We start from the raw sequence: 15,591 nt of genomic DNA on the forward strand, positions 1-15,591 counted from the left end.
GAAAGGATGCTTGTTGCTCCCCTGAAGCTCCAAACCTCTAAAAATGCCCTGCCTCTCTTTCTCTACACTGAAATCTCTACCAACTGCACAAACACTCACAAGCGTATTCCTGACATGTTTTGCTCATCAGTTCACCGACCGGTTTATCTGTGGTATTCCACTCCATAATCTCCCCTTTCACAATAAGGTATGGTGTGCATGTAAACATTTAAACAAACAACAAACACAACAAAATTAGAAAAGGCATTATTCTCTTACCGATTGCCACTGCGGTTTCCAAGGCATCCCCGGTGATCATTTTCATGGACACACCGGATTCCAGAAGAATCTGGACAGCTTCTTTCACTCCTGCCCTCGGAGGGTCAATGATTCCAACCAGGCCTAAGAACATCAGTTTCCCCAACTCTGGTCCTGATGCAAGTGCAAGTACTGGAAAAAAGGGCAATAAACAAAGGTTAGCAATTTCTATACACACATCGCACATGTGACCATTAAGGCTAAACACCTGCATCATCTGATTACTGGGAGGTTATAAGCAATCACAATCCATGAGGAGGTGACAAAAACATTTGGGGCCAATATTCAGGTAGTAAGAATTTCACATTTTCTTACAGGATCTCATTATTTAGGGGCAAACCTTACTTGACCAATAGAGTTGGTGGCTCATTGACACGGGGAAGAATACCCATAATTTGGGTCATCATTAATACAGGAAAGCAACATGGCTGATGTTCCTATTTATTGTGTGGTTGAAGGCACACATGCCAAGTAGATGTACACATACAAGTAAAACATTCATTGTTTAGCTTTACAATCACCCTTTGTGATTAGAACATGGCCAAACTATATGGCGCCCTATTTCTTTGTTTTATATGTCACTAACAGTGTGTGGAAAGCTGCCATCACTTCAGTCTGGCTATTAATTAATACATCAAACAATTGGATTAACAAACAGAGATGACATAGGAACATTAATTTAGTGTATGATCAGACATTCACAGGCATTAGGGGTTGGGAAATAGATTATGGATGGACATGGAATGGACTATTGTGCCAAACTACTACATCTTCTAAACTGGATCCAGAGCTACTTAATGGCGAGTGAAGGCTATGATAACAGTGCCATGTACAGATATTCCAAAAACCTGTTTGCAGTCTCAAAGACTATTTCATAGATGCGGTCATTGTGCCACTGTGATTGGTGAGTGTTGCACAGTATGAAATTCCTGGGTGGGATGTGGTAGAGAGTGAGAGGGGTGTCTAAATCGCATTGTATATAACATTCACTACTGAAAGTAAACACTGTCAAAAACCAACCGTGGGGTTTAGGGGTAGTTTGTGTGTGCTACAGTTTCTTCATGTTCAGGCACTACTCTGCCTTTTGTTTCTGTTCTCCCTGAAGCCATATAAGAGCTTTTCGGGAAGGACTGCATAGATAATGCACCCAAAATCCCGCTAATCAACATTTTTGGCGCTAAAACGCTGGGAATGAATCACTTTAGCATCATTTATCCTGAGCTCAAAGAATAGGACAAGTACAACATTACTCCCAAGAACTTTATTCTCTGGGCAGGGCTTGATGTCACCTCCCACGAAACAGGGTAAGTAAACACTGCTATCTTTTTCATTGCATCACCAGGCACCATTATCTCTGGTAAGATAAAAAGGTAGCGATACTAGTTATTTCTCCAAAAAAGATGTACTTCCAATATTTGATGTTTCACAGGGCTATAGATCCACTCTCTAGGTGTTTGTATATCTTTGCATGTTTTGCATTAGTATGGATTTGCAATAGACTGGAATACACAATACTGGTACTTTCCTTTTCTCTAAATCATCTTACACTAACCAGGTTCTAAAGCAATGGCTCTGCTTTGTGTATGTTTAGCTGTAATAACTCTGCAGCTCACTTGCTTCCATGACATGCAGACGTTACTGCTGCATGTCGTATCTTTGTTGTCTCACGTTACTTCAATCGCTGCCTCATCACAACCCAACTCTTGCAATTCTGCCCTACAGGTCTATATGTCCAAACAGCAGCTCCTTTCTGTCTCCCCAAGCATTATCATATGCTTAGTGTGAGTGAACATCTCATGTCTACTCCCAAGAGTGAACTTACAGTACGTGCATGAAGTCACCTTGTGAACCCCTCTTGCTTGCTTGATGGGACAGGCTGTCCAAATTGGACTCATCTTCCATTATGGACAGAAATGAAGGAGTCAGATTGCTCCTCTTTGGGTTGATATGTCTATTATATTACAAGGTCTCCACCATGAACCATATTAACGCCATACCCTGCTGCATTACTGCACAAGGACCTTCAGCAATCAAGGACACTTGAGAAGCAACTGGGCAGTGTACAACTTAAAAGAGACAACTGTGTCATGATGAGCAGCATTGTCATGTACCAACCGCCCCATTAACCCCTTACCTCTTAATCCCAGTGAGCCCATGTGCTTCTCTTCTTGCAAGTAGGTGGCGATTTGCTGGGGCGTGATTGGCACGGGAATTCCGCCATTGTTGTAGGTAGTGCAATACTGGATAACTTCTTCGAATGCCCCCTTCATGAAGTAGATTTCTTCAAAGCTCTGAAAGATCAAAAACTAAATCATATAGTTTGATTTGATGTCACAGTGGACTGCAGCGTACAAAAGAAATGAAGGTAACCCCTAGAAAGAATTCTTCCGACAAAGCAAAGCAATTTCCGAACTCTAAAAATACTTTCTGTATTGATCCATGAAGAACTCGGCCAACTCTGGGCATGATTTCACTAGTATGGGCATTATTTCACTATTATAGACATTATTCCACTGTTATTATGTGATAGCATGCACCTTACCAAAGAAGTGATTTATGGAGCTGAGATTACAATAGAGTTTTAATGATCTATTGAAAGGCAAGGTGGTACTGAGTGCTCATTGGCAGGGATCTCCATAGTCTAGCATTGACCTTCACGTTAGCATTCGCACTTGAGACCCTCAATGGTTTAGGTGCTAAAGACTGGTAACATGTCAAAGGCGAAGATTTACCAGATCGCTTCAGTGACAGACATTGGAGGAGAGGGGGCAGACATCAAAGCAACATATGGGCACCTGAAAAATACAGGAACATTATGTCCTGGGACTTAGGTAGCTGAGCATCAAATATCATGCCTGTGATGTTGTAACAGAACTTTTAATAGCCTTGTACGGGATCATATTGGGTAATTTATATAGTGCTCACCCAAGTACGAGATTAACAAAGCACTGTACAAGCAAGGTGAGTATGAGTGGTAGATGGCTGTAGAGAACAAATTAGGAGGCACTGGTATGGTAGTGGATTTGACCAGAAGACAGGTAGTGGGAAGGATGTCACGCAGGAGTGATTCCTAATTGCTTGTTGAAGTGATGGGTGATAATCTTTTCAAAATTGAAGGTAGATGGAGCAAGCCAATAAGAGGAAGATGTCTCAGTCTCAGAGCACAGACTGAGAAGGCTTGCATCTGACCTTTTTCTTTCTTGCAGTTTTGAAGCTCGAGTCTGCCACTCCTTTTAGTGTTGCACACTCTGTACTGATTGCCCTTCTTTCTGCCAGGTAGCTGGTGAGCTTTCTGTCACAGCTTTATGGGAGAGAAAATAAGTTGATGCTGGATTGAATGGGAAGCGAGTCTAGTACTAGTGAGGTAGGGTTGATGTGATGAAATTAGGTGGGTGGCTGTGTGTAGGACACGGTGCATCCTGGCAAAGAATGTGTTAACACCATTTAGGTGGGGGAGGATGATGGCATGAAATGGAGCTCAAATGTGTTATTGCTTATTTGACAGAGTAAGGAAATCTAATATCAAGCAATCTGTGGCTTGTTTATGATAATGTGCTTGAGTGACGGGTTGAAGTGAATGTTATAGTGGAGGGAATTCATGCCATTTGGAAGCTGATATAAGGCATCCTTGTGAAGTCTCACCTGAACTATGGCAGTGCCATACATTATAATGCCAAAACTTGCTAGTCTTCCTGTCCCCCAGTTCACAAGACAGCAGAAAACTCAAAAGGAAGTTGCCCGCTTGAGTTTAGAGCTACAAAATCAAATCTATCAGCGTCATCCCATCTAAGGAACCTCTACTATCTTCCTGCAGAAAAAGAAACCTCACCTCCCCTACAAATTCTTTGATTAATCCACACCCTAATAGCTTCAGACAAGATACACAAATAAACAACCAACTAAAGCAAACAACTACTCTCAACTAAGATGAGAATCAAAAGCAGAGGCAACAGATATTTTGACTGGTGACACCTCGCCTCTGGAACATCTAGCCTCAAGGCATCCACAATGCTCCATCTTTCATGATCTTCAAACACAAACTCGATACCAAAGGGGATGATGGACGGAGTGCTTGAGCAAATCAAACACTCACCCCCAGTCAACTGATCTGGGTATAATCCATCATCATTCTTTAGCTCACTCCACCACCCCAGTTCCGACATGGCCATAAGTAAATCATTTTGACACTGTGCCTCATGGGAACAGTCCAGCCCGAACTGCCAAGCCAAAAGGCATCTATTTGAACAGTAGCTCACAAGTCAGAAACTAAAACCCCCCACACCACTAGCTGCTAGACAGTCATTCTATGGTCCCCTGTACAGGTGAATACCAGTCTCACCCAGTTGCCTCCCCTCCATACCCCACATCCTTGTCACCTCTTCCTCAATGGATGCTCATGAGCTAGGATGCCATTGCTCATGCATTACTTAATGGAATGTTGTTTCTTGCTCATTTGTAACTGCTGCCTGTACTCTAGAAACTACAAATGGTCAGATTCTCTCTGTGTATAATATACTTGTTCTTGCTGCATTTGTAAACTCTGTTCCTACACCAGGACCTGTGCATAACACAATAAATGTAGCTTGAGTTCCACGCACCCTCACCCCTGAATGACACCGCTCTGTAGCACATAAAAGCAATTGAGTTGTGCAGTATGTGCTATACAATTAATTGAAAAATTTATGGTGGAGGACATTTTGATGGAATTGGTAAAAGCATGGTCTTTAGTTGATCCACATATTTAGAATAGTTGGTGTTATTTCCTGAAAAGCCATAACCACTAAAAGGAAGCTAGGGCTGCTGAAGCAGAGCCCCAACAATGACCCTTAATTAGTTGAGACAAAGAGAAATGGAAATGTTTGTATATCTGCCTGGTAGAATGTGTGATTACTTGCCCCCAATGTATTCCACCTATTTACACATGTATTGTCTTTACACCTCCAGCAAGCAGGCTGGCCTATAGAAATGGCCTTCATAGCAACAAGATCATTCTATGTTTTGAGGACAGATAAGGACTTTAGCCCCATGCAATCTGCCGTTACCTAATTTACTCATTTAACTTATCTTGGCCCTACCCTGGAATTACTGCCTTATTTTAAGGAATTCCATGTCTGATTCTCTCTCTACTAATCATGCTGGAGGATTGAACGATGCATTTGCCATATTTCCCATAATAATGCCCCTATGTTCTTCCTGAATCTCTTCCTGGACATCCTTTTCCCAGGACAACTTGCTGTGCTTGATAATCAGGTACATCTGTATTAAGAACAGACATTCTGAGCTTACCTCATTTCGTGGTACACATTTCACTGCCATCCACTTTTGTTCTGAGCTGAATGGAATCTCTTTCCGCCTTACGTAAAAGTTGCTCCTGTTCTCCAGACCCATCTGCAACACAACAACATCCATGAATAAGCTGAAAAAGTCACCATGATCAAGGCAGACAGTTACAAGACAACTTAATTTTACCACCTCAGAACTGGCAAGCTTGTTTATCATATGGTAATAACTGACACATACATAAAATAGAGTACTTTTTATTGCATTTTTTTAAAAAAAAGTTAGAAATGTGATTTAAGTAGTTCTAAAAGTTAAATGAACTCCTGATTTTGGACTGAGTCTACCAGCACAGCACACTTTAAAGCTCGTGTAAGAAATCAAGTTTTTCGCTTCTAGTTGTAGGCCTCTTGTCAATCACTGGAAAAGCTGTGCCTTAGAAGGTTGTAGTAGTATTCCAGATAGACACAAAAGCATGAAGCAATGATTCAATGAACAGTAGAAAGGGAGCGACTTTTTGTCCCAAGTGTAGGCACTCAGTCCTACGCTCTTCAATATCTACATGAGCCCCCTCCCATCGCACGAAAACACAACATCAACATCATCTCCTACGCCGACGACACCCAGCTGATACTCTCCCTCACCAAACCAACCTTCAGGAAGGTATGAAAGAGGTAGCAGAACGGATGAAGCACAGCCGTCTTAAGCTCAACTCGGACAAGATGGAGGTCCTCATCCTCAGACAATCCCCATCTGCCTGGGACGTCTCCTGGTGGCCCTCGGCGCTGGGCACGCACCGACACCCACGGACCACGCACACAACCTGGGATTCATCCTGGACTCCTCCGTCACAATGACCAAACAAGTCAACGGCGTCTCATCCTCATGCTTCAACACCCTGCGCATGCTTCGAAAGATCTTCCGATAGATCCCCACAGAAACCAGAAGAACAGTCACCCAGGCCCTCGTCACCAGCCGGCTGGACTACGGGAACGCCCTATACGCAGGAACCGCCGCGAAACTTCAGAATCGCCTCCAGCGCATACAGAACGCCTCCGCACGACTCATCCTCAACATCCCTCGCCACAGCCACATATCCACCCACCTGAGGAACCTCCACTGGCTCCCCATCAACAAAAGAATCACGTTCAGACTGCTCACCCACGCACACAAAGCACTCCACAACATGGGCCCCGAATACCTCAACGGACGCCTCTCGTTCTACACCCCCACCCGCCAGCTTCGCTCCACCAGCCTCGCCCTCGCCCTACGGATTGGCAGAACCACCACCGGGGTAAGATCATTCTCCTACCTGGCAGCGAAGACCTGGAACTCCCTCCCCATTTACCAACGACTGACCCAGGACCATCTCAGCTTCAGGAAGCACCTCAAGACCTGGCTCTTCGAACAGTAGCAGCCCCCGCCCAGTGCCTTGAGACCCTCACGGTTGAGTAGCGCGCTCTATAAATGGAAATGATTGATTGAATATTAAGAAAAACTGTTTTGACCACTGGGCCTTAAGGATGGATGTTCAGGCCGTGGGCTTGTGCACAAGTCCCAAGGGGATGACTGTTTGTGGCGTTGCTGCATTCCACGTTTGGAATGCATCCTGCATCTCTCTGAGGTATGTTAGAATCCATGATTGTGGGAGTTCTGGGGGCGGCAGTTGGGATGAAGCTTTGGTTGTATTAAGTTGTACTTGCTGTCCTGTGCTAGCGGAGTTGCCAATAAAGGAAGTTATACAAATACCCGGATTTATACTTTACAAGATGGCGACGAGCAGCAAATCTGCTGACACCTACGCGTCTGATGCGGCTGAGTAAAGAAAAAAAGCTGTGGAAAAGCGCAAGGTTGGAAATAAAAGGAATGTAAAGGTAAGAAAGTCCAGGTTGCCGTAGAGTAGGTTACATGAGTGAGATTTATTGCGTCTTAGTTACAGGATATTAAGATTGTAAATAGTAGATGGGAAGTTTAGTCTCACCAGGAGCAGCCTCCTTGCTGCTAAGCCCAAACACTCCAACTGACACTCTCAACCACACCAGGCACTCCAGCATTCCACAACATCACATCCATCTTGGCTGAGCAGCAGTGAACTGGTAACTAAGGGAAATGGTGCACAGTAAACAATTCAAGTAACAACACATCTCCTTCCCTTATGGAAAACAATAAACGATATAAAACAATGTACGATGGAAATACACAGCATACAATATCATAAGCACAAGATAAGGCCATACAGGTTAAAACTAAATAATGAAACACCTGATTAACACATCATTAAAGCCACTTCTGAGGGCTAAACTGGTCTTAAATGTCCACTACCTAGTCATATCTAAAGAGAGGGCCTTTAACAACCAATAAAGTTCAAAGCACAAGGGGTATACAGTTATTACAACATTACACATACTGAGGGTGGGCATTACAAGATTCAACCCACTGGGGGTATAATGTTCTAAATTAAAAAGGGAGACAAAATAAACAAAACATAGTATTGAAGCAGAGGGTCTGTAGCAGCCATTATTGGCCCTCTGCCACTCAATGGACTTCAGTAGAGCTGCCAATGCGCCAATGTTCTAACTAATGGTAACTAGCTGTCCCCGCTGTCTATTTTTCAAGCTGCTCAAGACTGTCAGCTGTCTTTTTTCCAATTTGATTTTTGTCCAATCTGCCCTTTTCCAGGGGTAATGTAGTACTTGTGAAAAACATGTTTTTCTTGTTCGGAGACAACGATAGTGTTGCTTCTTGAAACGTGGGCTATGGTTCATATGCAAGTGTTCATCCTACACACATCCCTGGGGTTACAAACACAAAGATGGTACCATGTTACAGCAGAAACTGAATTTGCTTTCACATCTTACATTTTTACCTATTGGAAGCCTTGTGCTTCCCATCACTGCTCATTTCACAACTTTGCTTGCTCTATTGCTTTAAGGGTGTGACCTCTTCCTAAGCAAATGTAGCAAGGGTGTGGCTAAGGAAAAAGTGTGTTTGAGCTAAGTGGGGATGCATGAAAATCAACAAGAAAAAGCGAGGAGTAGCAGCTGCTACTGTTTGATTGTTCAAAGTTACCTCTGGTGCTAACCTTGTTACCCCTGAACCCAGGAGCTGTGAGCTTTGTTTACTTTCTGTAATTTCCCCTGCTTGCCCTTATGGCTGCCTAGGGGCTAAGGGTGGGAAACGGGATCAATCCTGTGGTGTTTTCAAAGGTGAAATGTTGCGATTCCACTTCCACTACACCTGGAACTTTAGTGATTCACATACACGTAAACTTGTGCCTATGTCTCTGCAATGCAGTGAGATCAGTGCAATTTTGAGCATGTGTCATTTAGGATTCCAGTTTCAAGATGTAGTGATGTTTACTAATTATTTACTGTAACCCTGTTCTCCATTAAACTCTGAGATGGATCCCCGAACATAATATGTCCCAATTTTGCTCGTCAGAGAATGGCTTTATTTGCAAATTACATACAGTACATAGACTAGTTCACAAACGTAGAAACTCACAAATGAAAAAGGAAATATTTCTCTTTAGTAGCATTTCCTACCTTCATAGCAAGAACGACCAGCGCTCCTTCTGTTGGCTGGCCCAGAAGGCCGTTATTTTCAATGATGGCATTGTTGGCAACACACCCGGCCTGATGAGGATACAAATGGAATGCATTGTTTTTAAGAGATGCGTAGCCTGAAACTGTGGAACATCACATATTGCTTGCCAACTTTTAGAAACTCCTTGCACAGCTTTTTAACCCATCACAAGTAAAATATTTTAAATGGCAGAACCAATTAGAGCCTGATCTAGAGTTTGGCAAATAGATTACTTAGTCACAAACTTAACGAATATCTCATCCATCTTATTACAAGTTTATTATATCCTATGGCACTTGTAGTAAGGCAGAATGGGCATTCGTCATGTTTGTAATGGAGTAACTCATGTGCCAAACAATCAGGTCCTACGTTTTGCCACTGCTTCAGCCAACTCATCAAGATTTAGTGGAAGAAATGTAAAAACAATGTGCAGTAGGCAGAAATTTGAAAAAAGCCAGTGCTGTTTGGAGCAGCACTTCTCAATAAAAATGTAAAAAAGGAAAATGAACCTAACTTGGTACTTGGCTTCAACTAATACAATTCTAGTGATGGTTTCTCCTTTTTGGTCCCTTGACTGAAAATACATTTTTACAGACTACCTTGCACCATACAGATCCTGAGAGTGCTGGGGGAAGACTAGTGCTGGGGTAGTCAAGCTATCCAACAATACTACATATGTGTCTTTCAGGGTAACACTGAAGATCAGATACATAAAAAGAGAAAGGTTGTCTCTAACAGGATTTTTGACATTTTGCCAGACATTTCAAAAGTAAGTTTGCACCATTTATCCAGATCATAACATAGATGCAAATTTCAGACTCTTGTTGCTGCTTTGAGGCGAATAGCAATCTAGTTCCTTCCTCACCCACAACTATGGGGCAGATTTATGTTAACTGGCGCATCCCCAGGGATGCGCCAGTTAACATGCGCCACAGTGCGCCACTGCTCCGCCACCCATGGTGCGCCGCATTTATGATGCGGCGCACCATGGTGCAAGGCAGTGATGATGCGTGACGCATCTCTCGGCGCACGGGCGGCGCATTGCAGGAGTCATGTCGCAAGTGCGACATGACTCCTGCAATGCACAGGAGCCACCTATTCTATGCATGCTGCGTCACCCTTACGCCTGCTTCAAGCAGGCGTAAGGAATTGACGTAGAAAGTGACTGAGTGAAATCTCATAGATTTCACTCAGCCACTTTTAGGAGGCGTTCCTGCGCAGGAACGCCCCCCCCCCCCTGCGCAGGAACACCTCCTTATGGCGCAGGGGTTTCCAACGTCACGCATCTCCTAGATGCGTCACGTTGTAAATAGGGCGCATTGTTTGCACCGCCGTTGCGTCACATTACGTGACGCAATTGCGGCGCAAGGAGGCGCAAGAGCCTCATAAATCTGCCCCGATGTATCTAATAAACGCATAACTTCTTCTCCTGCATGTGTAAATACAGAATCAAGTCATGATTGAGTAAATACTACACAAAAATAGAAGGGCTTTAGGACAGGTCAACCACTGCCTCCTGAATAATAAATAAACATTACTTCGATTGGTAAAGACATGTGGTCATGAGATGTGCCATACTTACATCAAAATTGTGACCTCTCTCCTCTGTAGCTGGCCTGTGGAGCTCCCCAAGTATATTCATGGACAAAGGCCTTTCCTCTTATGAGTTATGTAGATTTATAAATATTAGCTTAATTTGTGGATTGGATTTTAGTGGATGTCTTAGTTGTAATAGATTCACAAAATCACTCAAGAATATTCATGGAAATCTATGATAATTCTATATTTTCATGCAGTTAGACCTGGCATCCTTGGGATGGTGTTCTCCCAAACTTTTCGCATTCACTTCCTTCCGAATTTGTTTTGTTTGCATTAGGACTCTGTGCACTTTACCCCTGCTAACCAGTGCTAACGTGCTTGTGCTCTCTCCATTAAACAAGCTTCCTAGGACCGGTTTCTGGCATTCCAGCCGTCTTCAGCCAGGCTTGCTTGAATCCAGTGGCAAAGTGAGCAAGGGACTCACATCTGAGCATACCCTGCCAATTTATGGCGACAATGCGGTACAAAAGGGGGTGGTGATGGACAGAGCATCTGAACCAATCAAACACTCACACCCAGTCAACATGTGGACCAGTGAATTTTTAGCCATTGTGCAACATTCCGTCCATCATCTTGTGTGTTTTGCTGTTCATCCTATGTGGGAAGGGTATGCCCAGACATGGGTCCCTTGCTCACTAAGCCACTGGAGTCAAGCTATCCTGGCTGAAGACGGCTGATAGCCAGAACCCGTTCCTAGGATGCTTGATTCCGGTCCAGAAAGACATGGCTTGGCAGTTCAGTCTGGACTATTCCCATGAGGCACAGGGTCAAACTGATTTGCATATGGCCATGCCTGGGGTGGCAGAGTGGGCTAAAGAACGGTGATGGATTAAACCCAGATCTGTTGACTGGGTGTGAGTGTTTGATTGGTTCAGATGCTCCGTCCATCACCACCCCCTTTTGTACCAGTTATTCTCTTACATTTAGTAAAACGGACATAGTGCCAGAATGTATGTGGGTGTAAGTGGCATCTGCGAGCGTAAATGCCCACATATTTTGAGTCTGTCAATCAGGATCTGTTTATATTGCAATCTGGTGCTTTGAGAAGGTTTATTTAAAAATTAAATAATCTCTTAAATTTACCCATTCAACATGAGCTCTTGAACAGAAGTCTTCTCTGCAACAGAAGAGAAAGTTCTGTACTGTGTGGGAAAACCTTGCATTCTGACATTCTGTTCTTTGCTAATATTCAAGAAGTGTGGTAAAATATTCATAAATACTGTTCCGGTCATTATTTACCATAAAGCAATACTTCTATTGATGTAATCGGATTTGCTTTTGAAGTGTCAGCAGCAAAAGTCAACACTGAGAATACACTGTAGTATGTATATCCTATAGATCTGAAACAATGACACCACTCGATGTATGAATTTGGGCTCCGATGTGGATGAAGAATAAGGGATATTTTTGCCAGATTTTTGGGAAAGTCATTTATATCAAATTATGTAACTGCAATGTCGAGTTGACCAAAACGTTATAAACCATTAGGATTGTAAAACCGCTCTGTATCATCAGTTTCTATCTGCACACATGGGGCTGTATTACACATAATGCCACAAGGGAGCAATGGGCATGTGCGCCCACTTTTTGCATGCCCACGGCACTATAGTAGTACAGAAGGGGCTTCAGATGCTTGTGCAGCCCCTTCTGTAATACTGATACTGCTGGCACACATGTAGCACCAGTGCTATCTTCAGAAAGCATAACCCCATTTGCATGGAGACGGGACCCCATGCAAATGAGAGAAACACTATGCCTCTGCGCCCACGCTGTATTGCGGATGCGCGTGGAGAGGTAAACATGTCCTTAGGAATTGCACTGGTAGAGCGGCACAAAAAGGTGGTGCACTGTCAGCGTGTCCCTGAAAGCAGCCCTCTAGCTGGGGAATAGGGGGTCCCATGGACCCCCCCACACACACCCTTGCAGGCACGTGCAGTCAATCAGTATTTCGCTGAATGCACTGCCCCAGGGCAGCGTTAGTTCGTGGCTGGCCTGAGAGAAGAACATTCATTCTGATATGGCGCGCTAATCCTTTTTGCATCTGGACCACTTGCTTAAAGGTGCGCCGTGGGGCAAACAAGGACAGTGTGTCCTATAGGTTTCCAGGCCCTCGTGTCCATTTAACAAAAGAGGAGGTTATGGGAGTTGCAGTCTTCATTTGGAATAGCACACTTGATTAAAGAATTTTAAGAGAATGACTGGAAACATAGTGTCCTAAAGACAGAGGTATTTGGAAGCAATATTCACAACATTGATCAGCAAAACATATAGGATTCTATATGATCACCTCAGTCCCTCCCCACCACTTTATTTGGGGTTCCGTTTCTGTCCAAGAATCAAGCCACAAGCTGAAGAATTGATCAAATATAGTCAATATCCGAGCACATTAATCAGAGCAACATTCTTGATCCCCAGAGAAGACACAACGGTGCCAAAGCATCGACCAAAATTCACTGTAATCCAAAATTCAATATAACTGCACAAGGAAAGAGGCCATAACAATCCTCAAACAGGAAAGACAGTGCATAGTATAGAGTATTTGCCAATCTAAACAGGAAGATGAGTCAGTGCAAGAACTTGGTTACCAAGAAAGCCAAAGATTGCAACCAAGCAACCAAAAACAAGGCACAGAAACAAACAATTGCTTCTGTGCGCCAGACAGACAATGGCTATCAGACATATTTAATATAGAGGACATGAAAATCAGGATTTGCAACCTCTTTCACCCAAAACATGCATCAAAAAGTGATTTGCCGCAGAAAAAGAAAAACCAGGGACAGTGTATAACGGGTGAAGATATTTTTTATGAACATGGCACAAACAACATGCAACTGAATGTACAAACGAGACCTGCTGACAAGAGGGCACCATTCAATGGATAAACTAATGGCATTGCAACCACCAATTATTACGTCACGTTATACACATGGGCCTGAGGGTGCTGCGTCCCCTTCTCTTCTGCTCCACAATCACCCAGGAATGGTGGCCACACGCGAACCAAAGGCAATATTCAGCGGTGTGGCAGCGTTGTGGTGAAACAGGTTGACCTAAGATGTTTCTGAGCTTGTATGACTTTGGAGCTGCTGCGCATGGCACCCCCAGATATTTTCTATATTACCGACTAAAGAGTCCGCTGGAGCACTGGGGCCGGAGTTCTCTGCAGAGCTATAGCCATGTGGGGCGCTGGAAATACTGCCTGCGGCCACCTCGACAACTCAATTTACAAGTTAAATAGAGATGCGCTCAAGGATGCATCAACACCGGTGCATCCTCCACGTATTAAATGGGAGCAGCAGAAGGGCCTTGAGATACTCGTGGAAATGTGGACTTTTTGTTGTGCCCAGACCGGCATGATATCCCTGAGCGGCAGGTTTCTTATTATACTCTACACAATTCTGCAACAGGCCTATCACACTCCCATGGCCCTCCATAAATATAGTCTCCAGGAGGGGCACTCCAGTATCCTACCGCCACTATACCATTCTGGCACTTCTGCAGGTGCGTAGATTGGTAGCTTGCTGCTGGGATAGAAGATGATCTCCAAAGTATAAGAACTGGACCAATTTACAGATTTATCGTAATGAACAGGTCGATCTGTATGCTACGATGCTTACCCTGTCTTCCAGTTCCGGGTATATATGGGGCCCTCTGCAAACTTTCCTGTTGACTGCAGCCGAATGACATACTGTGATCCACAGGCGGGATTCTGCAATGAACGGAGGTACATAGGACTGTTTGGGTCCCGGCGTTGGGTCAGGACTGGATGCTTGTGGCTGACTATTTGGCTCGGTCTGGCTGCCCAGAGGGACTTAATGATGGTGGGCTTCCGCAGTCTCTCATCTCATTTGTGTGATGCAGGTGGATGTCCGCTGATGGTGATTGATGATCATGTCTAATGGTATTTACTGTATACCCTTCTTTGAATGATGTTACCTTCTTTTATTAATAATAAAAAAAAAAAAAAAGTTGGTGTCTCATGCATACTTTCTCCGACCCATCTGCACATCCTACAGAAAAACAGATTCCTGTATTGCCAGTCCCAAACCAAAAGGGTGGCCTATGGATTAATAGATGCTGGTTATAGAACTCCATGTGACAAGCATAATCATGCAAGAGCTAAAGTCAAGAAGAGCCTCAGGAGAAATGATTCAGGCGAAGGGTCATTTTCCTAAATATAAAAATAATATCACAATTCAGTTTTAAGACTGCATCCATAATTAGCAACTCTTTGCCACGCCAACCATGATTGCCCCAGAAAAAAAGCCACACTCCATGTCTGCAGAAACAAAAGTGCTATGTACAATGCAACAATAAACCTCAAACTCCCTACAGAGAATCACCAGAATCAACCCTGGCGCATCACAACCACCATCCATCTGCAGGCCAAGGATACAGTCTTACCTTACGTGGCACAATGCCATCTTTGTATGGATATCACAGCTGATAAAACAAGCACAGAGGGACTTCTACATAATCTGTGGCTTCTCAAACGCCACAGGGGCCAACAGTAGCACACATCCGACCGTGAGAGCAGAAAGAAGCCCAACCACAGAGTACACCAGCCTCAGGTGCTATGTGATGCAAATTCATGTTAAAAGACACTCAATATTGCAACCAACCACAGGGAAGTGGAGAAATACAAAAGTGTACACATCAGGCACGAGGGACCAAGCAATTGGGGCTCTCAAAAAGAGGTTCTTGAGACTTCATCTAGGAATCTTTTTCAACCATGTATACTCACTGAAGGCGAAGTCACTGCTGCGGCTCTCAGTTATTCTTAACAAGAGGGCCCTGTACAGCTTCTTGCCTCCGAATGAAAAGCCTGCATCACTT

The 15,591-nt window shown here is 43.8% G+C and overlaps 1 protein-coding gene across 1 annotated transcript in view; it reads right to left on the minus strand.

Annotated features, from left to right (window-relative positions):
• Window positions 1-15,591, minus strand: part of ATP2C2 (ATPase secretory pathway Ca2+ transporting 2) — a 371,780-nt gene that overhangs the window by 59,489 nt on the left and 296,700 nt on the right. Inside the window, exons 15-18 of the mRNA XM_078670787.1 lie at window positions 9,120-9,209; window positions 5,584-5,685; window positions 2,432-2,588; window positions 259-429 (exon numbers count right to left, since the gene is read on the minus strand). Coding sequence (XP_078526913.1) covers window positions 259-429; window positions 2,432-2,588; window positions 5,584-5,685; window positions 9,120-9,209 — 520 coding nt within the window. The remainder of the gene's footprint in view (window positions 1-258; window positions 430-2,431; window positions 2,589-5,583; window positions 5,686-9,119; window positions 9,210-15,591) is intronic.

This window comes from Lissotriton helveticus, chromosome 12, assembly GCF_964261635.1.
Source record: "Lissotriton helveticus chromosome 12, aLisHel1.1, whole genome shotgun sequence".
Taxonomy (NCBI): domain Eukaryota; kingdom Metazoa; phylum Chordata; class Amphibia; order Caudata; family Salamandridae; genus Lissotriton; species Lissotriton helveticus.